We start from the raw sequence: 24,647 nt of genomic DNA, 5'->3' as shown, positions 1-24,647 counted from the left end.
TCCCTGAAAATGCAGGTACTTTAGCCAAATCTTTCTCTGACCCAGGCCTCTACACATTAATATTATACACCTAGAAATGGCACAGGGGAGAGGTTTGATATATGGCATGCATCATTTTCTTAGTACCTGTCACTCTACCCTCCTTATGCTGGATTCTGATAAATACTGTGGTCTTTGGCAAGGCTCCCTGTAGAGATGTGAGACCCTGGCATGGCTGGATGGTGTTTGACCAGGGTACAGGAGGTAAGAGTATCATGGGGAATAGGTAAATGATTTGAGTAAAGTTTAGGAAGTGACTTGTAGAAGGCCTGGGAGGGATGAACCCAGCACTGGCAGAGGCTGCTAAGGTGGTCTCTTGGGCAATGACTGAGTATCCCAATGCAAGAAGAGAAAGGTGGGGCTGGCCTACAGGAGGAGGCCAACAGCTCTCAGAATCAAAGACAGACAGTGCCCATAATGGCTCTTCTCACCCAAATTCCCAGCCAGAGTCTCCTCAGCAAGAATCTCTGCTTCTTATCTCTGTACTTCCAAAGCAGAAGGCTAACTGTCACAGCCGTGGTATATCTGGGGGAGAGCATTACTGCGGGAGTGGGGACTCCCCCATATCTTCTGCCATACCCAGCATATTCTCCTACACCCATCGTTTACCCGCTCCCCTCTCCAATTGCCCATCAGTACTAAAGGTAGCCTTTGCCCCAAACTTCTGCCACCGCTGGTCTTCACCTGCCCTCCCAACAACCACTTTCAATTCCCTGTCACAGTTTCTCTTAAAGGCCTCCTCAAAACTGCAGCACACAGGGATATTTTAGCTCTCAGGGTTTTCCAGAGAGGAAAAGAAAAATACTTGCAAACCTGTCTTTCTTTTCCACTGCGAAATAGTTCTCCCTTCAATTAAGAAAGAAAGAAAGAAAGAAAGAAAGAAAGAAAGAAAGAAAAAGGAAGAAAGAAAGAAAGAAAGAAAGAAAGAAAGAAAGAAAGAAAGAAAGAAAAAGAAAAAAAAAGCCTATTTAGGGAAGTAAAGAAAGGCGGCTATGATCTGGGAAAAGAAAAAGTTCACCGAAGAAGTGAATATGAAAGTAGGTGGAGGTTGAGCAGGGATAGGGAAGGGCGTAGAGGCAACGGAATTCCGACTTCTTGGGCTCTCCCCTAAAGCAGATATTCTCGATAAATAAGATTCAAAAATTGGAGCAGTGGTATGCCATGGCTCATTTGGATTTTGATTCTAGCTGATTCCAGAAGGAGGCTCCTAACCCGGGTCCCCAAACTGTTTCCTAGTCCTGGGCCCAGGAAGCAGGGCTGGCCCAAGAAGAGCCTGGCAGCTGCCAGGGAACTGCGGTGCCTTTTCTCTCACAGTCTGCAGCTTCCTCTCTCCTACCGGAGACAAGGCGCGTTCCTAACGTTGTGGGACTGAACTGATGCTTCTGGGAAACGAAACCAAACTGCTCTAAGTTTCCAGCTCGGGCTTTTTTTCTTTCCCGCTATCTACGGTATCTCCAGCCCTGGCGCGGCGCGAGGCGGGGCCAGGAGCTGCGGCGGCGGAAATGGCCGGGAGGGCGCCAGTACAAGGGGGCTCTATGCGGCGCGCGCCCCGCCCCGCCCCGCTTGCGCCCTGCCGCGACTGCGGACCGGCGGGCTGGGCGGGGCGGGCGCTGACCGCCGTCTCCTTGCGTCCCGCAGGCTGGGAGCTCGCGCCGCCGCGCCCGAGCCGCCGGCGATGATCACCTAGGAGGCTGGCGCGGTCAGGCGCGAGCGGCGGAGGAGCCGGGCGCGGCGACACGCGGCCATGGAGCGGGATCTGGCGGCGGCCCAGGAGCCCGGGTCCCCGGGTCGTCGCCGTCGTCGGCGGCGGCGTGGGGACGGCAGGACGCGCGTGGTGCGCTCCAACCTGCTGCCGCCCCCGGGCGTCGAGGACTCCGCGGCGGGCGCGACCAAGGGTGCGCGGCGGCGGCGGCGCGGGGGCACCCAGCACCTGGCAGACAACCAGCTCAAGACCACCAAGTACACTTTACTGTCCTTCCTGCCCAAGAACCTGTTCGAGCAGTTCCACCGCCTGGCAAATGTGTACTTCGTCTTCATAGCGCTGCTCAACTTCGTGCCGGCGGTGAATGCCTTCCAGCCCGGCCTGGCGCTGGCTCCCGTGCTCTTCATCCTGGCTGTCACGGCCTTCAAGGACCTGTGGGAGGACTACAGCCGCCACCGCTCGGACCACGAGATCAACCACCTGGGCTGCCTTGTCTACAGCCGGTGAGTTGGGCGCTCGGAGCAGTGGAGCGCGGGGTCAGTTCAGGGCCACGGCTCTCCGATAACTTGGTGTTGGGCTCTGTGTGAATGGCACCGGGCGGGGTGTGCCCAGAGAGCCGCTCGAGTGGGGGCGAAGGGTCCGACTTCCATTGCTCCTGGGAGCGCGGGGGGTACCCTGTCCCTGATTGCTTGGCACTGAGATGCCGTGTCCGAACCAGAATGATCCCAGGGCTGGAATCCAGCGGCCGCTGGGCGTCCTCATCCCCACCGCTCCCGCCTTTTAAGTAAAAAGGAGGGAAATCCATCCCCCGTCCCCCCACCGCCCCCCTCCGTGCTCTGGTTTGAAGTCCTAGCCCCAGCCTTCCATGAGGCTCTCTAGGATAGGTTGTTTAACAAGTTTAGCAACCAACACAGGTACCTAAAGCTCAGGCTTAGGTAACATCTCTTCTTGGAACAACAGTGAAACTGCCACCAAGTTTTGGTGTGACCAGCACAGACATATTAAAAAAGCAGAGGTAATAATAGCAGCTGCCATCCATTGATGTGAGCTGTGAGCAGGCCACCCACTGAGCACCATTCCATAGTTGACTGTTTATTGTTAATTTTCTAAAAATTAGCCCATTTCTAAACGTAAAGACTGAGGCTTTGAGGGGTTTTCCAGCCCTGCCCATGGTTGGTATTAGGGAATGTCGTTCCATTGGGTTTTTTCTCACTCCCTGCACCTTCCCAGAGTTTTGGACCCTCAGGCTCGGAGTGACTGGTGTCTTTTCTCCCTTTAGACTATCCATCCCCAAAGAGCCACTCCAGATCCATCTTGAAGCTGTGCCCAGTAGCTGAGCCCACCTCAACAATCCAACCCCTCAGGAAGGCAGATGGTCTGGACTTCTCTCCAAAGCTCATCCCATCTTTCCCTCCTCTTCACTTTGCTTGAGTCCTGGTATAGGGGGCTGATGTGGGCCGCTGAGTTAAGGACATTACTCTTGTCTGGCTTCTGTCACATGTGAGGGGCTTCTAGGAAATACCTTGTGCTCTCAGTGGCAGATTGTTCCCCTAAAAGATGGGAGTCATGGTTATTCCTACTTTTTAGGATAACTTAGATGCAGAGTTGTATTTCTGACCCTCCCAGCAACATTGGTTGTGCTTCATACTTATTTTACAAATGAGTAAACTGAGGTTCAGAGAAGTTAAGTAACTTGCCCAAGGCCACACAGCTGCTATGTAATGAAGTGGTACTAGAATTTAACCCAGGTCTTATCAGTTTTACAGCTTTTCCAACATTGGTGGTGCTTGTGCTTCTTAAATTTATATAAAAATTACTTGAGGAGTTTGTTAAAAATTACAGCTCTCAGGCTCCCATCGCCAGTGTTTCTGACCAAACTCATCTGGGATTGGACCCAGGAATCTGAGTGTTTAATTAGCACAGAAGTGATGCTTATTTAATGATGTCTCATACTTTGAGTAATGCTCTCTTGTTCTCAAGGGGCACCCACTGCCCAGTAGGCAAGCATGATGTGGATAGGGCTGTGGGATTTCCTGGCTCTTGTTCACAAGAAGCCTGAGATTAAGAAGGGAGGGGGCATCTATTACACAGACATCCTGTGTCCCTAGTGTGAGGATTCTGGGAGCTGTACATCTCTCTTCTGCAAGACAGAACTCTGGTGGGACTGTCACAGGTTTGAGTCTTCACACACACCACTTCCTGTTATTAGTGAGCCAGTAGCTCCTGTAGCCTCCTTTTCAGAAATACTTAGGCCTCAGGAAATATAGTATATTTTCAGTTGACAGAGTGTTTTTAATCCATTAAGTCATTTGACCCTTAAAACCACCATCACCCCAAATGTGCAGATGAGAAAATAGAGTGGGACCCAAACGCAGTTCTCTCTACTTGACTTCAAAAGGTTTCATAGGATTCTGAAACCTTCATCTTCCCCTTGGACCACATCTGTCCATGTTCTCCTCACCTTCTACCCTGACCAGACTGGGATTCTTAAATAATCAGTACAGCCCTCAGGGGCAGGTCCTCAGAGATAATGGTGCTTTCAGGAGAAGTTGCTAAATGTCTCCCAGCTCCCAAGTTGAATTTCTTGAATGCTTTCCTGGGCAGAGAAGGGGCCCTCTCCTTAGGAAGGTCCCATGTGCAAGAGGGGTGGTAGCTGTTTGTGGAGACGAAGACTATCTGGAGGACAGTCATCCTTGTTCAGAAGCCAAACTCTTCCAGGCCTAGAAAGTCTGTGATTGGTGTTTTTAGGACTGAGCTGTGAGTAATGTGGATTTCTGAGCCCTCCCCTGTCCTCTGAGAATGGTGACTTGTGCACCCATTGCATTCCAGGCTGTGTGTAGCTGCCTTGAAAGTTCTGTGCTTTGACTCAAACCAGTGCCCTGAGTTGCTCCTCACCATGTCAGGCCCTAGCCACACCCTGGGATAGAAAAGGAGGAGGCTGGGTCTCGCCCGGAGCTTACTGTGGGGACTGATTGCACTATGCAGGACGTGTCCATGGGCTGGGGCCAGGACAAGGCTCCTAGCCTAGCATTGCAGGATGCAGGTGAGGAGAGGCCTCCCAGAGGAGGGCATGAGTGAGGACCAGGGAGGATGTGGCCAGACAAGGGGCAGGAAGGGCAGATGCCACAGTTGAGAGAACACAGGATGGTGGTGGTGGTGGTGGGGCACGTGACAGGGTCAGGGCAGCCTAAGACTGCAGCCAGGCCATAATTTTTTTTGGGGGGGGGGGGGTAAGGTGCATTCTTGAAGCCCAGGATCTCAGGTGCCTGGCATTGAGACCAGCCAGAGTGGCCCAGAAGATGACTTATTTTATGTCAGGCCAAAGTTTGTTCCGTGCCTTTGGTTACTAGAGAGACAATGGGAAGCACAGTTGTGAGCAGTCAAGGTCTGTTCTGTGCTGCATCATTTCTCTGGTTGATGTGCAGAGGGGTGTTTAGTCAAAGCATGTGTAAATGCAGAGCATGAGCAAAGTTTAGTTGGGGAAGCCTTATCTGCTGATACCGTCTCTGGATAGTGGCTTCTTTTGGACATGTCTGTGTTATGACTGTAGCCTGCAGTGTGTCAGTTATTTATGTGGTGTTTCTCTCAGTAACATAGTCCTAGGGTTCCTTCTTTATGAGAATCCCCATCAGACTTGTGAGAAATGTAACTTCCCCAGCCCCCACCCCATGCTTTCTAGCCTGTGGAGGTGGGAAAGCTGGTGTCTTCATCAAAGCTTTGTTAACACACAGAAGTTTGAGAAGCAGTCCTTTGCTTCCATGTCCTGAGCCCATTGTATCCTCTCACGGATTTCATACTGTGGTATTTAGAAAAATTCTCCTGAGCCATGCTCAGTGGGATGAGAGAGATAGAGAGGTGGGTGATCTTGGGGGTCGGGTCCTATCAGTGACCTCCCAGCTGGTAGAAATGGTCAGTTTGAGCATCACGCATTTGTGGTCTAGTGGGTTGGGGAGGGTGTAGAAAGGTCTTCTTGGTCATACAGACCATTTTGGTGCTGGCTGCGGCTGGCCAGAGGGTCCACAGGTGGAAAGAAAGGGGGCTTACTGAGCAGCCATCTGGGACAAGGCTGGTGTCACCAGAGGCCTGGGCTGAGAGGGGAACAAATGGTTGAAGGGTGCAAGATTGGCAGGCCTGAAGGAGGAGAGGACATGGGAACACAGAATCAGCCTGGAGAGTGGTGATGGGGGCAGGAAAGCAGAGAATAGTGGTCTGAGAAGGACATTGATAAGGAAGTTGAAGAAGCAACATTCCGAGAAGGGAATATTGCCCAGGAGAGCCAAAGGGAAGAAGCAGGGACCATGCATGTAAGAAAGCACTCTCATCCTTGTCTTCACTTTTAAGGGAAGTGGGTAATACTTCATTAAACAAGAAAACCTGCTCCCTGCTCCCAGAAACAGAGCAGGTCTCCTAAGGGTACAACTTGAGGTGGGGGTGCTGCATAAGCCCCCTGCCTCACCTGCACTCTGTTTCCTAAGTTGTCAAGTGGGCTGTTGAACCCAGGTCTGCATTCCCCTTCTGGCTCCCTTGTCCTGTGACCCTTTGCTCCATACTCTGCCTGAGTCATTGTATAATGTTCCCCCCCTTTTGCCTCCATTCCCTTTGTAATGACTTAAATATAGTCTTTTTAAAAAATTTTTTTAATTTAATTTTTTAAATTTACATACAAATTAGTTAGCATATAGTGCAACAATGATTTCAGGAGTAGATTCCTTAATGCCACTTACCCATTTAGCCCATCCCCCCTCTGACAACCCCTCTAGTAACCCTCTGTTTGTTCTCCATATTTAAGAGTCTCTTATGTTTTGTCCCCCTCTCTGTTTTTATATTGTTTTTGCTTCCCTTCCATCATGTTCATCTGTTCTGGGTCTTACAGTCCTCATATGAGTGAAGTCATATGATATTTGTCTTTCTCTGACTAATTTCACCTAGCATAATACCCTCCAGTTCCATCCATGTAGTTGCAAATGGCAAGATTTTATTCTTTTAATTGCCGAGTAATACTGCATTCATCCATCGATGGCATTCATCCATCGGTGGACATTCTTCTTTATCCATTCATCCATCAATGGACATTTGGGCTCTTTCCATACTTTGACTATTGTTGATAGTGCAGCTATAAACATTGGGGTGCATGTGCCCCTTCGAAACAGCATACTTGTACCCCTTGGATAAATACCTAGTAGTGCAATTGCTGAGTTGTAGGTTAGTTTTGTTTTTAATTTTTTGAGGAACCTCCATACTGTTTTCCAGAGTGGCTGCATGAGCTTGCATTCCCACCAGCAGTGCAAAAGAGATCCTCTTTCTCCCCATCCTTGCCAACATCTGTTGTTGCCTGAGTTGTTAATGTTCGCCATTCTGACAGGTGTAAGGTGGTATCTCATTGTGGTTTTGATTTGTATTTCCCTGATGATGAGTGGTGTGGAGCATTGTTTCATGTATCAGTTGGCCATTGGCATGTCTTCTTTGGAGAAGTGTCTATTCATGTCTTTTGCCCATTTCTTCACTGGATTATTTGTTTTTTTGGGTGTTGAATTTGGTAAGTCCTTTATAGATTTTGGATACTAACCCTTTATCTGATATGTCATTTGCAAATATCTTCTCCCATTCCGTCGGTTGCCTTTTAGTTTTTCTGATTGTTTCCTTCACTGTACAGAAGCTTTTTATTTTGATGAGGTCCCAATAGTTCTTTTTTGCTTTTATTTCCCTTGCCTCCGGAGATGTGTTGAGTACGAAGTTGCTGTGGCCAAGATCAAAGAGGTTTTTGCCTTTCTCCTCAAGGATTTTAATGGCTTCCTGTCTTACATTTAGGTCTTTCACCATTTTGAGTTTATTTTTGTGTATGGTGTAAGAAAGTGGTCCAGGTTCATTTTTCTGCATGTCACTGTCCAGTTTTCCCAGCACCACTTGCTGAAGAGACTGTCTATATTCCATTGGATATTCTTTCCTGCTTTGTCAAAGATTAGTTGGCCATACGTTTGTGGGTCCATTTCTGGGTTCTCTATTCTGTTCCATTGATCTGAGTGTCTGTTCTTGTGCCAGTACCATACTGTCTTGATGATTACAGCTTTGTAGTATAGCTTGAAGGCCAGGATTTTGATGCCTCCTGCTTTGGTTTTCTTTTTCAAGATTGCGTTGGCTATTCGGGGTCTTTTCTGGTTCTATACAAATTTTAGGATTTTTTTGTTCTAGCTTTGTGAAGAATGCTGGTGTTATTTTGATAGGGATTGCATTGAATGTGTAGATTGCTTTGGGTGGTATCTACATTTTAACAATATTTGTTCTTCCCATCCAGGAGCATGGAATATTTTTCCAATTTTTTGTGTCTTCTTCAATTTCTTTCATAAGCTTTCTATAGTTTTCAGTGTATGGGTTTTTCACCTCTTTGGTTAGATTTATTCCTAGGTATTTTATGGTTTTTGGTGCAATTGTAAATGGGATTGATTCCTTGATTTCTCTTTCTGTTGCTTCATTGTTGGTGTATAGGAATACAGCCGATTTCTGTGCATTGCTTTTATATCCTGCAACTTTGCTGAATTCATGACTCAGTTCTAGCAGCTTTTTGGTGGAATTTTTTGGGTTTTCTATATAGAGTATCATATCATCTGTGAAGAGTGAAAGTCTTAAAAGAGGCTAAGACTTCCAATACTATGTTGAAAAACAGTGGTGAGAGTGGACATCCCTGTCTTGTTCCTGACCTTAGGGGGAAAGTTCTCAGTTTTTCCCCATTGAGGATGGTACTAGCGTTGGGTCTTTCTTATATGGCTTTTATGATCTTGAGGTATGATCCTTCTATCGCTACTTTTTTGAGGGTTTTTATCAAGAAAGGATGCTGTATTTTGTCAAATGCTTTCTCTGAATCTATTGAGAGGATCACATGGTTCTTGTCCTTTCTTTTATTGATGTGATGAATCATGTTGTTTTGTGGATATTGAACCAGCCCTGCGTCACAGGTATAAACCTACTTGGTCATGGTGAATGATTTTTTTACTGTATTGTTGGATTCAGTTGGCTAATATCTTGTTGAAGATTTTTGCATCCATGTTCATCAGGGAAATTGGTCTATACTTCTCCTTTTTAGTGGAGTCTCTGTCTGGTTTGGGAATCAGGGTAATATTGGCTTCATAGAAAGAGTTTGGAAGTTTGTCTTCCATTTCTATTTTTTGGAACAGCTTCAAGAGAATAAGTGTTAACTCTTCCTTAAATGTTTGGTATAATTACCCTGGAAAGTCATCTGGCCCTGGACTCTTGTTTTTTTGGAGAGTTTTGGTTACTAATTTGATTTCCTTACTGGTTATGGGTCTGTTCAAGTTTTCTATTTCTTCTGTTTCAGTTTTAGTAGTATATATGTTTCTAGGAATTTGTCCATTTCTTGCAGATTGTCCATTTTATTGGCATATAATTGCTTATAATATTCTCATATTATTGTTTTTATTTCTGCTGTGTTGGTTGTGATCTCTTTCATTTTGATTTTATTTATTTGGGCCTTTCCTTTTTCTTTTTGATCAAACTGGCTAGTGGTTTATCAATTTTGTTAATTCTTTCAAAGAACCAGCTTATGGTTTCATTGATCTGTTTTGTGTTTTTGGTTTCAATAGCATTAATTTCTGCTCTAATCTTTATTATTTCCTGTCTTCTGCTGGTTTGGGGTTTTATATGCTGTTCTTTTTCCAGCTCTTTAAGGCATAAGGTTAGGTTGTGTACTGAGATCTTTCTTCCTTCTTTAGGAAAGTCTGGATTGGTATGTACTTTCTTCTTATGACTGCCTTTGCTGCGTCCCAGAGGTTTTGGGTTGTGGTGTTATCATTTTCATTAGCTTCCATATACTTTTTCCTCTTTAACTTCTTGATTAGCCCATTCATTCTTTAGTAGGATGTTCTTTAGTCTCCAAGTATTTGTTACCTTTCCAAATTTTTTCTTGTGGTTGATTTCGAGTTTCATAGTGTTGTGGTCTGAAAATATGCATGGTATGATCTCGATCTTTTTGTACTTGCTGAGGCCTGATTTGTGTCCCATTATGTGGTCTATTCTGGAGAACGTTCCATGTGCTCTGGAGAAGAATGTATATTCTTAATATATCTGTTAAGTCCATCTGGTCCAGTGTGTCATTCAAAGCCATTGTTTCCTTGTTGATTTTTTTCATTAGATGATCTGTCCATTGCTGTGAGTGGGGCATTGAAGTCTCATACTACAATGGTATTACTATCAATGTATTTCTTTATGTTTGTGATTTATTGATTTATATATTTGGGTGCTCTCACATTTGGCGCATAAATGTTTACAATTGTTAGGTCATCTTGGTGGATAGACCCCTTGATTATGATATAATGCCCTTCTGCATCTCTTGATATAGTCTTTATTTTAAAGTCTAGATTGTCTGATATAAGTATGGCTACTCTGGTTTTCTTTTGTTGACCATTAGCATGATAGATGGTTCTCCATCCCCTTAGTTTTAATCTGAAGGTGTCTTTAGGTCAAAGTGGGTCTCTCGTAAACAGCGTATAGATGAATCTTGTTTTCTTATTCATTCTGTTACCCTATGTCTTTTGATTGGAGCATTTAGTCCTTTGACGTTTAGAGTGAGTACTGAAAGATATGAATTTATTGCCATTATGTTGCTTGTAGAGTTGGAATTTCTGGTCGTGTTCTCTGGTCCTTTCTAGTCTTTGTTGCTTTTGGTCTTCATTTGTCTTTTTTTTTTTTTTTTTCATCTTTTCTCCCCTCAGAGAGGCCCCCTTAAAATTTCTTGCAAGGCTGGTTTAGTGGTCACAAACTTTTTTGATTTTTGTTTGTCTGAGAAACTTTTTCTCTCTCCTTCTATTTTGAATGACAGCCTTGCTGGATAAAGAATTCTTGGCTGCATATTTTTCTGATTCAGCACATTGAATACATCCTGCCACACTCCTGCCACACTCCTTCGTGGCCTGCCAAGTTTCTGTGGATAGGTCTACTGCAAAACTGATCTGTCTTCCCTTGTAGGTTAAGGACTTTTTTTTTCCCTTGCTGAGTTCATGATTTTCTCCTTGCCTGAGTATTTTGTGATTTTGACTATGATATGCCTTGTTGATAGTTGTTTTTTGTTGAATCTAACAGGAGTTGTCTGTGCTTCCTGGATTTTGATGTCTATGTCTTTCCCCAGGTTAGGAAAGTTTTCTGCTATGATTTGCTCACGTAACCCTTCTACCCCTATTTCTCTCTCTTCTTCTTCTGGGACTCCTATGATTCTGATGTTGTTCCTTTATAATGAGTCACTGATTTCTCTTATTCTTAAATCATGCTCTTTTGCCTTAATCTCCCACTTTTTTTTTCTGCTTCATTATTCTCCATAAATTTGCCCTCTATATTGCTGATTCTGTGTTCTGCCTCATCCATCCTTGCCGCCACGGCATCCATTCAAGATTGCAGCTCAGTTGTAACATTGTTTATTTCATCCTGACCAACTTTTACTTCTTTTGTCTCTGTGCAAAGGGATTTTAATCTGTTTTCAACTCCAGCTAGTATTCTTATTATCATGATTCTAAATTCTGGTTCAGACATCTTGCTTGTATCTGTGTTAGTTAAGTCTCTGGCTGTCGTTTCTTTCTGCTCTTTCTTTTGGGGTGAATTCCTTCATTTCATCATTTTGAAGGGAGAAAAAGAATTAATGAGGTTAAAAAAATTAAAATTAAAAAAATTTAAAATTAAAAAATTAAAAACAAACACACAAAAAGAAATTGAATAAATGATGCTCGATCCTAGGTGTGTTTTGGTCTGGCTGTTGAAAGGGGCTTGATAGATTAGAGAAAAAAGGGGAAAGAAAAAAAAAAAGGAAATTGTTTGAAACTTTGAATAAATGAATACGGTGAAGTAGAGTAAAATGAAATGATGGAGGTAAAATAGAATTTGAAAAAAATTTACACAAAAGTAAAAAATATAGTAGAAAAAATTAAAGAAAAATATTTTTAATAAAAATAGAAAATAAAAATGAGTTTCTTCTCTTTCTGTATTTAAGAAATGAAAAGAAACAAGAGAAAAAAAAACGAAAGAAAATTGAATAGATCGACCTGCAAACAGACTGAAATATGACTGAAATTACTTTGTTTTCCCCTAGAAGTCAAACTATGAAGTGCTTTATAGTCCATAAACTAAGCAGGTGGAGAGACTTCTGTTCCTGAAGAGTGAGGTTGGCCCAGTTGGGCGGGGCTTAGTGTAATGGCTCCATTTTCCACTAGATGGCGCTGCTTAGCTTTCTGGGGTGGATTGTTGTGGCAATTGTAGGTGCGTGTGCGTGGGAGCAGTGAAAATGGCATCACCCAGCTACCCAGTTTCTAGTATGGGAACTCTGTTCTCCCCAATCAGCAGTCGCGCACCTGTCCTTTGTCCTCGGCTTCCTTCCACTCCCCACTTTTACACAGTCTGTGACCAAGCCCCAGGCAGACCCTCCCTCCTGAGTTTTGTCTCAGATGCATCTGTTTTTCCCGACCCCTTACTTCTAAGGGACTGTGTCTTTGACCCATTCTGCCCCTCTGCAGGAGGGTCTCACCAAGCAATGGCTGGGTGCGGGCCGCATCCAGGAATGTTTGCAGGACTGTGCTGCTACTGATGCCCAGAGACGGGCTGGCACCCGACCCAGAAAAAGTCCATGAGATAGTGTAGCAGCAGCGTCTTAGAGATTATGGAAAATCACAATACACATCTGGTACCAGGCTTCACCCTGAACGACGTTGCAGCACCAGTGGATGTGGTTGTTCTCCCCGGTCCACTGGGGCCTTGCCTTTGGGGTACCCACACAGCCTCTACCAGGTATTCTCCCATCAGGGGAACTGCCTCTCCCCATGTGGCCAGAAGACACCTGGACTCAACTCTTTTCCTGGGGATTCACTCTTCCCACCAGAGCACTGCCAGGTATTGAGCTGAGGAGTTTCAGACTCTGTGCTCCCCCTGTTTATAGTATTAATGGAATTTAAACCCTCTCCTTTCTCCCTTTTTAGTTCAGGCCCTATGGCTGTTTCTACTTTTCCACTTTCTCTCCAGCTGCTTTGCGGGGGGGGGGGGTGCTTTTTCCAGAGTCTTCCCCCCCCCCATCATCTCTCTGCACGCAAAAGCAGCTCCCTGCCCTCTGCGGCTTCTCTCCCCCAGTTCACCTCTACCTGCTGTGTACCTGCTGAGTTCTGTGGTTCATGTTGTGCAGATCGTTGTATTAATCCTCAGATCAGTTTTCTAGGTGTGTAGGATGGTTCAGTGTTGGTCTAGGTGTATTTCATGGATGCAAGACACAGAAAAAAACTTCCATGCTGTTCTGCCATCTTGTCTCCTCCCCCCTGTAATGACTTAAATGACTTAGTCTTAATGACACCTTCCAATGTCTGTCTCCAGAATGGTGGAAACAGAGTTTCTGCATGAAATAATCTGAGATGACTTTTTCCAGAATCATTTGGGCTCTGTACTTGTATTTGAGTATGGTGCCTTGGTATCTTTCCATTATCTTGTGGGAAAACAGGTAATCAAGGGGTACTCTAATGCTTATCTTGGAATTGCTCTAATTTTGTCTGTTCCCTTTCCTTTGATTCTCACTTCATTTCCCCAGCTTACTGGGTTTATCTGTCCCAACCTGCTTACCCTGGTCTTCATGATTTGTTTTTTCAGAAGAGCCTGAAATGAGACCCAGCAAAGTTTTCCTTTTGTTTTCTGTTCATTTATCTTGTCTTCCTTCTCCTTCTTTCCCTTTCCTGGGCAGGAAACATCTTGCCTTCATGTCAGCAGCAGAAACATCTTTTCCCTGGAAGCATAGCAACTTTATCTTATTTGGAGTAAAAGATTCACAAAAGCAGACACTAGGATAAGATCCAGGAGACAGGAACATGCTCAGATAATGAATGTCCTCTTTAAGGCCCCTCACACATGCCAGGCTGGGGGACACTTGGATAATATTTGGACATTGCCATTCACCTGGTTTTTAGAAGTTGTTTTTCTTTTGACACCTGCCATGTGTCATTTGTGACTGCACTCATGGTTGTCAAGTTGTAGAAAAAGACCCTTTCTTTCCCTACAATCTTGGTTGCCTTCAGAAGGCAGTCTTGTTCATGGGGCAGTTCTTTATTACTTGTTGATAGGAGACAAGTGTTTTGTACGTGTAATTCCATCTTAACCTAACAACAGCCATATTTTCACATCCCCACTTTTCACATATGAGAACACTGAGGCCATAACTTCATCTTGTCTTACCAATAGCCCCTTTACTTTTAAATCCCCTCTACTTTTTACACCCCCATTTCACAGATGGGGAAAATGAGGCTTTAAGAAATAGATAGCTTGCCTAAGTTCTCCCTCTTAGACAGCAGCACCACGGCTTAAGTCCACAGTTCTGCTCTGGCTGCACTTTTATTGTTATTTTTGTACTTGCAACCCCTACCTGTAGGAGAAGTAAGCCTCATTTTTTAAAAAATAGTTGAAAATGTTATTCACTTCAAAGTACTTTCTAATTTTCCTTATGATTTCTCCATTGACCCATTAGATATTTAGGAATGTCTTAATTTCTGCATATTTGTGCATTTTCCAAATTTCTTTCTGTTATAGATTTCTAATTTCATTCTATTCGCACATATAGAGAATTGCACTTGTAATAAACCATCCTTCAGTTTCAACAGTTGGCAGCTCATGGCCAACATTGGTTTGTCCTACCCACTCCCTCTTTCCCTTTTATTTTGAAGCACATCCCAGATAGTTTTTTCTGTAAATGCTTCTTTATTTATCTTTAGAAAAGCAATGACTCATTTCATTTCATTTCATTTCATTTCATTTCATTTCATTTTTAAATGTTTATTTAAAACAGAGAGAGCAAGTGAGAGAGAGCAGGGGAGGGTCAGAGAGAGGGAGAGAGAGAATCCCAAACAGGCTCTGCACTGTCAGCACAGAGCCCAATGTGGGGCTTGATCCCAAATCAAGAGTCGGAGGCTTAACCGACTGAGCCATCCAGGTGCCCCTAATTTTTATTATTTTTAAAGATCTTATTTTTAAGTGATCTCTACACCCAATGTGGGGCTTAAACTCAACAACCCTGAGATGAAGAGTTGTATGCTCTACTGACTGAGCCAGCCAGGTACCCTGCAATGTTTTTAAAACTAAACTGCAGTATAATTATTATACCTAAATTTATATTCTTTAATACTATTAAGCCTCTAATCTGTGTTCAGATTTTCACTTGTCTCATAAATACCATATTTTTTTTTTCTATCTGTATGTTTGAATGAGATCCAAATAAGGTCTCACTGTGATTGGCTGATAGATCTTTTAGGTCTCCTTTAATCTGTGGACATCCCCCTCTTTAACCATTTCTTTCTCATTTTCCTCCTTGCAATTTATTTTGAAGAAATTGAGTTATTTATACTGTAGGTTTTCCCTTGGCCTGAATATTGCCTCTTACTTTCCTGTGATATCACGTGACATGTTCTTTGGGCAGTAATTCCTGTTTAGTGTAGATTGGTCTGGATGCTTTGTCAGAACTTCCTCAGGTACAGATTTGGTTTTCTTTTCTTTTTTTGGTCAAAATCACATTCATAGATGGTGTTGTGCACTTCTATCAAGAGGAACATAATATTCCTCTGTCCCTCTTTTTCTGGTGTTAGCAGCCATTGATGACCATTGCCTACATCCATTAATTTGTTACTGGATGCCAAATGTTGATGATCTAATTCTTTCGTTTATTATTGGGAATACTTTTATCAAAAGACCCTTCGCCTCATCAACTACCTGGTTTCCTAGTGGTACAGATCATAGGAAAAGAGAGATAAGTGCTCAGTTTGGATCCCCAGGATCTTCTGATGGGAACCAATTGGCTTTCTAAAATTTTTAACCTTATTTTGATATAATTTGTAGGAAAGTTGCAAAAATAGTGCAGAATTCCTGTATATGCCTTACCTACCTTCTTCTAACTATAACATTTTACTTAACTGTACTACAGTGGTAAAAACTAAAATTAACATTAGCACAAAGCTATTAAGTTTTTTAAAAATTCAGATTTAAACAGTTTTTCCTTTAATGCTTTCTGGAGTGGGTCAGTTCTTTTGCATATTGATCCTGTATCCTGCCACCTTGCTAATTCATTTATCAGTGCTAGTACTTGCTTTGTGGATTCTTTAGGATTTTCTCTAAACAATCATGTCTTGTTCCTGATATGAGAAAGAAACATTCAGTCTTTTCCCATGAAATATGGTGCTAGCTTTGGCTTTTATATAAATGCCTTTATCAGGTTGAGGAAGTTCCCTTCTATTCCTACCTTGCTGAACTTTTTGTTTTTCTTTTAAATAGAGTGTTAGATTTTGTTAAATGCTGTTTTTCATCTAGTGGCGTGATCATGTGGCTTTTGTCCTTTATTAAATTAATACAGTGTATCACACTGATTGATTTTCATATGTTAAAACTGTTTTGCTTTTGGGGCGCCTGGGTGGTTCAGTCGGTTAAGCGGCCGACTTCGGCTCAGGTCATGATCTCGCGGTCCGTGAGTTCGAGCCCCGCGTCGGGCTCTGTGCTGACAGCTCAGAGCCCGGAGCCTGTTTCAGATTCTGTGTCTCCCTCTCACTGACCCTCCCCCGTTCATGCTCTGTCTCTCTCTGTCTCAAAAATAAATAAACGTTAAAAAAATTAAAAAAAAAACAAAAACTTTTGCTTCTTGGGATCAGTCCTACATGGTCATGGAGAATATTCCTTTATAATTTGTTGGATTCAGTTTAACAGTATTTGCTGAACCTTTTTGCATCTCTGTATTATAGGGGATATTGGAGTGTGTGGGTATCTTTGGTTTTGCTCTAAAGAAAACACTGTATTGGCTTCACTGCTACTATTCTCATTTTTGGAAGAGTTTGTGAAGAGTTGGTATTAATTTTTCACTAAATGTTTGGAAGAATTCAACATTGAAGAGTACTTTAATCTTTCCTTTGTGGAGTTTGAAAATCACTAGTTCAATCTCAATACTTGTTAGAGGTACATTCAGATGTTCTGTTTCTTAAGTCAGTTGTGGTACTTTTTTATGTTCCTAGGACATCCATTTCATCTAAATTTATCTTATTTGTTGGCATACAACTGTTCATAATCATCCCTTATAATTCTTTTTATATCTGTAAGATTGGTAGTGATGTATCATCTTTTATTACTAATTTTAACAATGTGAGCTTTCTTAATTTTGCTTGGTTATTCTAGCTAAAGATTTTATGATTCTTTTGATCTTGTCAAAGAACCAACTTTTTTGTATTGTTGATTTTTCTCTATTTTTCTATTCTCTATTTATTTCTACTCTAATATTTATTATTTCCTTCCTTCTGTTTGCCTTAGGTTTAGTTTGATCTTTTTATAGGTACTCAAGGTAGGAGGTTAGGCTATTTTTTTGAGACATTTTTTCTTTGTTAATGTAGGTATTGACAGCAATAATTTCCCTGTAGGAACTACTTTAATTGCATTCCATAACACTGGATGTATCATATTTTCATTTTTCTTTGTCTCAATATTTTCCAGTTTCCCTGGTGATTTTTTTCCTTGGCCAATTGGTTATTTAGTAATGTCTTGTTAATTTTCACATTTGTGAAGTTTTCAAATTTCTTTCTGTTACTCATTTCTAATTTCATTCGATTGAAATACTTTGTGTGATACCAATCCTTTAAATTTGTTGAGACTTGTTTCATGATCTAATCTCAGAAATGTTCCCTGTGTACTTGAGAAAAATGTATATTCTGTTGTATAGATATCTAGCTGATTTACTGTTCTGTCTAGCTGATTTACTTATTTTAAAACATATTTTTAGTGTTTATTTTTGAGAGAGAGAGAGTGAGCAGGGGTTGAGAGAAGAGGACAAAGGATCCAAAGCTGGCTTTGTGCTGACAGCCGAGTGCTGGATGCAGGGCTTGAACTCATGAACCATGAGATCATGATCTGAGCTGAAGTCGGAGGCTTAACCAACTGAGCCACCCAGGCTCCCTGGTCTAGTTGATTTAAAATGTTATTTACATTTTCTATTTCCTTGTTGATCTTCTGCCTACTGGTTTAGTCATCTTTGAAAGTAGGGTGTTTAAAGTTTCCCAACTCTTGTTGAATTGTTTTTCTCCTTCCACTTCTGTTAGCTTTTGCTTCGTGTGTTTTGGGGCTGTCAGATACATAGGTTTTTAAGATTTTTATGTGTTAATGATGGATTGATACTTTTATTATTATAAAATGCATTTCTTTGTCTATACCAATTCTTGTCTTAAAATTTATTTTATCTAAAATTAATATAGCTACTCCAGCTTTCTTGGTTACTGTTTCCATGGTATATCTTTTCTTATCCTTTTACTTTCAACCTATTTTTGTCTTTGAATCTAAAGTGTTTGTCTTGAAGTTGGCATATAATTGAGTTATGTATTTCAAAAATTTTATTCTTGCAATTTTTGCTTTTTGATTGCCTTTTGATTAACATTTGATGTAATTTCTGACAAGGTAGGATTTATGTTTGCCAATTTGCTATGTGATTTCTATACATGTGATTTCTTACATGTTTCTGTTCCATAAACTTCTGTTACTGCTTTCTTTAAGTAAATATATTTTTAGTGTACCATTTTAATTCCTTGTTGTTTCTTTTTTTTTTATATTTATGTGCTACAGGAATTATAAGTAGCATCTTAATTTAAAATAATGTAGTTCACATTAATACTAACAGTTTCCTAGTGTTTAGAAAATTTGGTCAGTATAATTCTATTTTCTCTCCCTCCTTGGTGCTATTAGTATCCTATAAATTTACATCTTTATACATTATAAGTCTATCAACACAGATTTATAATTATTGCTCTATGGCATTGTCTTTTAAATCCACATAGGAGAAGAGACAATTATGAAAAAATACATTTGTCTTTTTTGCCTCAACTGGTGTATCACCTTCAGGTAACTGCAATGTTGAACAGTTGCTGCTTATTATTTTCAATGGATGCCCTGGGTATAGGGCTTTTTCCATAGAGCGAGGTTCAAATCAGCTCCAGTTACAACACTGCTCCGGGGTTGGGACTTTTTGAGGAACTCTGAACTCCATGTACCTTTTCTGGTGGCATCAGGCCAGGTGATTTTCATAGGTACTATGGAGCTAGGGAGAGGGGGATGGGAATAGGTCAAGTTAAAATACCACAAATCCTAGTATGGTTATTGAGGTTCAACGGTTTTTCTTGAATAAACTCCGCTCAGCTTGTGGCTAGCCTTACTTGTTAAAATCCAGGTTTATGAAAAAGTTAGTTTGGAAATTTTGCCAGTGTTGCTCTTATGGAGGAGCAAATTTATATGGAGGTCCTCATTTGCCATTCTGGCATTCCCACCTACTGGTCAGTTATTTTATACAATTTCCCTTAGCTTGGGTTGGTGTGTTTCTCATGATTAGATTGAGACTGGCTTTTTGGCAGGAATACTACTGAAGTGTTGCCTTCTCACTATATGATATCAGGGTGTATATGATGCCCATATATCTTTTATTGATGACACTAATTTTGATCTCTTAGTTAGGATGGTGTCTGCTGGGTTTCTCCATTGTAGATTTATTATTTTTCCTATTGTAAAAAATAAGTATCTTAGGGTAGATATTTTGAGACTATGTAGGTATCTTACTTCTCAAAATTTTGCCCTCCAATTTTAGGACCCGGAGGTGGATCTTGCCTGCAGTAATAATTGTGGTGGTGTTCTAATGGTGACTTTCCCCCTACCTCTTTCCTTCTGTATTTATGAAGTAGAATTCTTGGAAGAGCCATTTTTTTTTTCCTTCTTCATTGTTAATTTACTCATTTATTCATATAGGTGCAGACTAGCAGATGTTTATTCTGTAGGTTGTGATTGAATACTGTTGTAATTTTCGTTATTGCTCACTTTGTTCCTGCTTTGGTGATTGGGAGCTCTCTCAGTCTGGCTTTTCTGTTCCTTGACATGTCCCTAACCTTTCTTGAGCTCTTTCTTACTTTCTTACTCTATAAGATATTCCAGTTTTATCTTCTATTTTCTTTGCTCTGGTTCTAGAATTAACCACTTTTCCTAAGGGGCATTTAGCTTTTAAAAGTTTGTTATTTACTATGGATTTATTTACTATGGAATTCATAGATTTATTTATTTATTTTTAGTATTTGTTTATTTCTGAGAGAGAGAGAGAGAGAGAGAGAGAGAGAGAGAATGTGCGCACAAGTAGAGGAGGGGCAAAGGGAGAGAGGCAGACACAGAATCCAAAGCAGACTCTGGGCTCTGAGCTGTTAGCGCAGAGCCTGATGAGGGGCTCGAACTCATGGATTGTGAGATCGTGATCTAAGCCCCAATGGGACGCATAACGAACTGAGCCACCCAGGTGCTCCTGGAATTCATAGATTTAAGTACAATCTATTGGTTTTGGGCTTATTGTGGTTATTATTGTAATTGATATTCCCTGGTCAATAGGAGCCAATCCAGTTGGCTCTTGAATCTTTTGACATAACCTGCATCCATTTCTTTTGGTCTGTATCCCTGGCTCATATTAAACATTTCCTAGCATACTTCTGGAACCCGAAGGGGCCTTCTTATTTTTTCCCCCAGTTTTATTGAAATATAATTGATATATAGCACTGCATCAATTTAATAGCACAAGGACTTGACTTACATATATTGTGAAATGATTAATGCAATAAGTTTAGTTAACATCCATCATGTCATATAGATATAAAAGCAAAAAGAAAAAAAAGTTTTTTCTTTCTGATGAGAACTCTTAACAACTTTCAAATTTATACAACACAGTTTTTTTTAAGTTTTTTTTTTTTTTTTTTTTTTTTTTGAGAGTTTGTGGGAGAGCAGGGAAGGGGCAGAGAGAGAGAGGGGGAGAGAGCATCCCAAGCAGGCTCTGTACTGTCAGCTCAGAGCCTGATGTGGGGCCTGAACTCATGAACTCATGAGTTTTTGATTTTTGTTTTCCTAATGATTAGTGATGTTGTACACCTTTATGTGTACCTGTTGACCATTTGTATGTCTTCTTTCAAAAATGTGTGTTAAGATCCTTTGTTCATTTTTTTAATTGGATTGGAAGCCTTGTTGTTTTTTAATGCAATTCTTCTGTAGCTTTCAGTGGTTTCTGAAGCCCAGTGTCCTGGTTTTCCATGCTGTGGTGTAGCTGGATCCTCTTCTAATGGTTATTTATTACTGTGATCATGAACTCTGCAAGTTCCATCTTCCTGGAAGGGGTCAGGTATCTCCTGTCTGGGGGCAGCACTGCCTCCAGATGTGCTTGCAAATACTTAGCTATCACAATGACTGCTGGTCTTCCTGGTATTTGGTATTCATGGGCCAGGGTGCCGAATGGTATGTGATATACTTGCTTTGCTCTGGATAGTCCCACCCTGTACAGAATTGTCCTGCCACCAAGGCCAGTTTAGGCCCTGGTTGAAAACATTTTTGGGAGACTTTTAAAGTAAGCTCTTATCTGTGTTTCTGGATTACTTGGGAAGATTGAGTAGGGGCTATGTAACATTAGGATCCTGCCCTTCACAATGGATTGCTCCAGTTGCTTGTTGAATCCCTGAAACAGGGGAGCCCAATGTACTTACTTGTACAAGACTTACCTTGCTATATATATAGTGCATTGAAAAAACTAATAGGAAAAAATGGAAATGCTATGTTGATTTTGCTTTTTTAGAATACTCTTAGCTTGGCTTTCCTTGTTAGTTTGTTTTGCATTTTCCCGGAGTACAGTTTGTAGGCATTGCCTTGGATATACACTCTGTGGTTATTTTTTCCCTGGGAATACCGTATTTTGAAATACTTTGCCTACCAAACTATTTTCATTAGGTAACAACAAATTCTTCTGCCCATTTTAAGCCAAAGAGGGATAATTAAAACCCCTTCAGTAAGGTTTGAACCCTTGCCAACAGTTAGATGTGACAATAGACGCTGGGCAGGCTGCATCTCTCTTCAGCTCAGTGTCCTCATTTAAATAGGAGGGAGATTAAGTGAGATGATGCACAAAAGGTTGGAGCAATGCCAGGCAGGCAGGCAGGTGTTGAAGAGGTTATCCATAACTCATTATTATGATTACTACTACTACTGTTATTTCTATTGTTATTCAGATTTTTTTGTAAAAATGTTTCCTAACTTTGTTTGTTACACTGAAATTGATGTACTTCCAGCTCAAACAAGGAACTTTAAGTGTCATCTAGTCTGTGTGGTTTTTATCATGGGTAAATGGGCAGTTTTTGGAAAGCATTTCGAAATATTGAAAGTACCTCATGGACTCCTGATAATCTAGGGATACCCTCGGTTGACCCAAGTGTCTTCATAGAAATGCACTTCACTGGAAAAGCATTATAGAGAAATAGCAAAATTAAGGCATTATTTGCTTAGTAGAAAGCAGTGTGGTGTATTTTATGCATCTGATTGGATTTGGTAATAATCCAATTTTATTATTGGATTTATTATTTTAAAAAAGATTTTAAAAAAGCACATCAGGAGCACCTGGGTGGCTCAGTCAGTTGGGTGACTGACTTCGACTCAGGTCATGATCTCACAGTTTGTGGGCTCGAGGCCTGCATCGGGCTCTGTGCTGAATGCTTGCTTGGAGCCTGGAGGCTGCTTCGGATTCTTTGTCTCCTTCTCTCTTTACCCCTCCCCCACTTGTGCTCTGTCTCAGTCTGTCTCTCAAAAATAAATAAATGTAAAAAAAATTAAAAAAAAAACCCACATCAGGTAAGTTTAATTCATTGATCCATTTAATGGTATCTTTGAAATTCTCATTTTTGCTAATTACCTGTTAGGAAAATTAAAAAAAAAAAAAAAACCTAAAGTAAGTCTTTGGTTTTCAAAAGGAAAGTAAATCTTGAGCTGCCAGGACGCATTCCTCCAGAGATGTGCCATGCAGGACTCCTCCGAAGAGTGCTTTCCAGGTGTTATGATCTGTGGTCTTAGAACAGTCAAGACATTAGATCCATGTGGAAATCTGCCTTAGTTTTTACCCCCAATCAGGTTTTCCATCTTTCAGGAACTATAGGACTTTCCTAGAAAGGCCCCAGGGTGTGAAACAGACATGAGGGTGGTCTGGGTCTTAAAAGGTTGCCCCTTCCAATGCTCAGGAGCGCCCCTGGGCATCCCACTTCTCCAGTCTCTTCCTGTTTTTCTTCTCCCACCTCCAGTGCTTTTCTGAATGGAATCTTCTGCCCCACAAAGGATCCAGTAACAGAGGGGTTAATGAAATGGAAGGAAACCCAGCTGTCACCAGCCCACTGAACTGAGCCCTTTGTTCTCACTTCTCACCACTCTTTTATCCCACCCTTTGTTTTTGTATACTTCTAATAGCAGTTTTTTTTTTTTTTTTTAGTTCAGAAGAGTCTGTGTTTGATTCCTCTTTTCCATCCTTTGTCAAAATGTGACCTTGGGATTCTTGATATGTGTAGCAAGCCAGCTGTGGCTGGGGAGGCTAGCATGGCTGATGCTCAGTGGCATCCTGTCTGTGATGTCTGGGCTCATTGTTCCACCATTCCACCAGCCTCTTTCGGGTGGTCTCACCTAGCAGTCCAGTAAGTTGGGTGGAGGAGGAGGCCCTGGGGCTTACTCCAAGGATGTGGCCATATCCTTTTTCTGTGCTGGGGCAGAGACACAGATGGGGCCTCTCCCCTCGCCCTGTGCCAAGTTGGACATCATTTTCATTTCAGTTATAGAATCCATCCACTCTATCTAGGTCATCTTCAATGCACAGTGGCTCGGGAAATCTATTGACTCCAAAAACTCAGAACAATCTGAGGCAAAAAGGCAATGCAGGAAGTGAGTGTTATTGGGAGGGGACAGTGGTTTCTCTTGGGATGCTTTCAGGACAGGCAAACCATTTTTAAACATAAATCCAAGTGATTTGTTTCAAAATGTCTCCTGTAAACGACAAATAAGGACAAATGTTTCCTGTCCATTCAGTATTCTCAAGATACACATAGCATTTATTTATTTTCTTAAAAAGAGCACTTTTCTTAAATTGCCTGATATTAGCTATGTCTTCTTCCTTGTGGCTAGTTGGTAGAAACCTAGGCAGTGCCATTCCATATTGTAATTGTTATCATCCTCATTCTTTTCTTCATTTTGCCATGACAGACTTTAGTCAAACAGATGTGTGTGACTTTTCCTGGCACTTAACTGGCATTGTGACTTGCATTGTAACATTTTCCATGTACAATTTTTCTTTTTTTGGAAAGAAAATCGTTGCCTTTAAGTGGGATGGAAAGTTTGATTCATTACATTGAAATCTGGTTGCTGCGTTGCCATCTGTAGCACTGTGGTGAGTGTGCTACGGCTGGGATGCCAAGCTTGCAGAGGCCCCTGGTGACCTTTCACATGGAGGAGGTGAGAACCAGAGTCCAGTGCTGTGGCAGGCCCCATGGATAGGAATGTCTTCAGGGGTTCTGTCTGTACTCACTGTTGATCATCATAAACCTCCCTGCTAATGGTCTTACTTTCTTTTTCCTCTCTTGGTTTCACATCCTGTTAATTCCTCTGTGAAGTATCTGCGGATATAATGGGAATTCCTTCATAGTAAGGCTGTGGGGCTGGGAGAAGGGTGTGTGGATGGGTGGAGGGCGTATTGTGTCTGTAATTCTTGGCTCTGTTCCCAACTAGTGCATAGCATACAGTGACATCTTAAATCAGTCCCTGCTTCTTTAATTCTATGTTACCTTTGTCTTTTCATTGTCTATATTTGATGCTTTGGCAACTGGGATCTGGTTGACCCTGGAGGGGCAGCCCCTCCCAAGACCTGCCAGTTCCTAGAGAGAACAAAGGACTTGCCTGTGATTGTGTCTTTTTTATGCAAACCAACCAATCCATAGCCCACACTCACAACACTTCTTTATCAGGCCCACACTCAGGGCCACCATCCCCCTGCCCTAATCCCCCTGCCTTAATCATCCCAGAGCCAGATGCCAGACAACTAGAGGCAGCCCCTATG

The 24,647-nt window shown here is 41.9% G+C and overlaps 1 protein-coding gene across 3 annotated transcripts in view; it reads left to right on the top strand.

The window, feature by feature from the left end:
* The first annotated feature begins 1,783 nt into the window (after window positions 1-1,783).
* The window catches only part of ATP10A (ATPase phospholipid transporting 10A (putative)), a 190,262-nt gene continuing 167,398 nt past the window's right edge, over window positions 1,784-24,647 (top strand). For all 3 annotated transcript variants that reach the window (XM_030317580.1, XM_030317579.1, XM_030317578.1), the window contains exon 1: window positions 1,784-2,244. In XM_030317580.1, coding sequence (XP_030173440.1) covers window positions 1,784-2,244 — 461 coding nt within the window. The remainder of the gene's footprint in view (window positions 2,245-24,647) is intronic.

Source organism: Lynx canadensis, chromosome B3, assembly GCF_007474595.2.
Source record: "Lynx canadensis isolate LIC74 chromosome B3, mLynCan4.pri.v2, whole genome shotgun sequence".
NCBI classification, from domain to species: Eukaryota; Metazoa; Chordata; class Mammalia; order Carnivora; family Felidae; genus Lynx; species Lynx canadensis.
The sequence above is the reverse complement of the archived record's forward strand: the minus strand, read 5'-3'. Positions and strand labels throughout refer to the sequence as shown.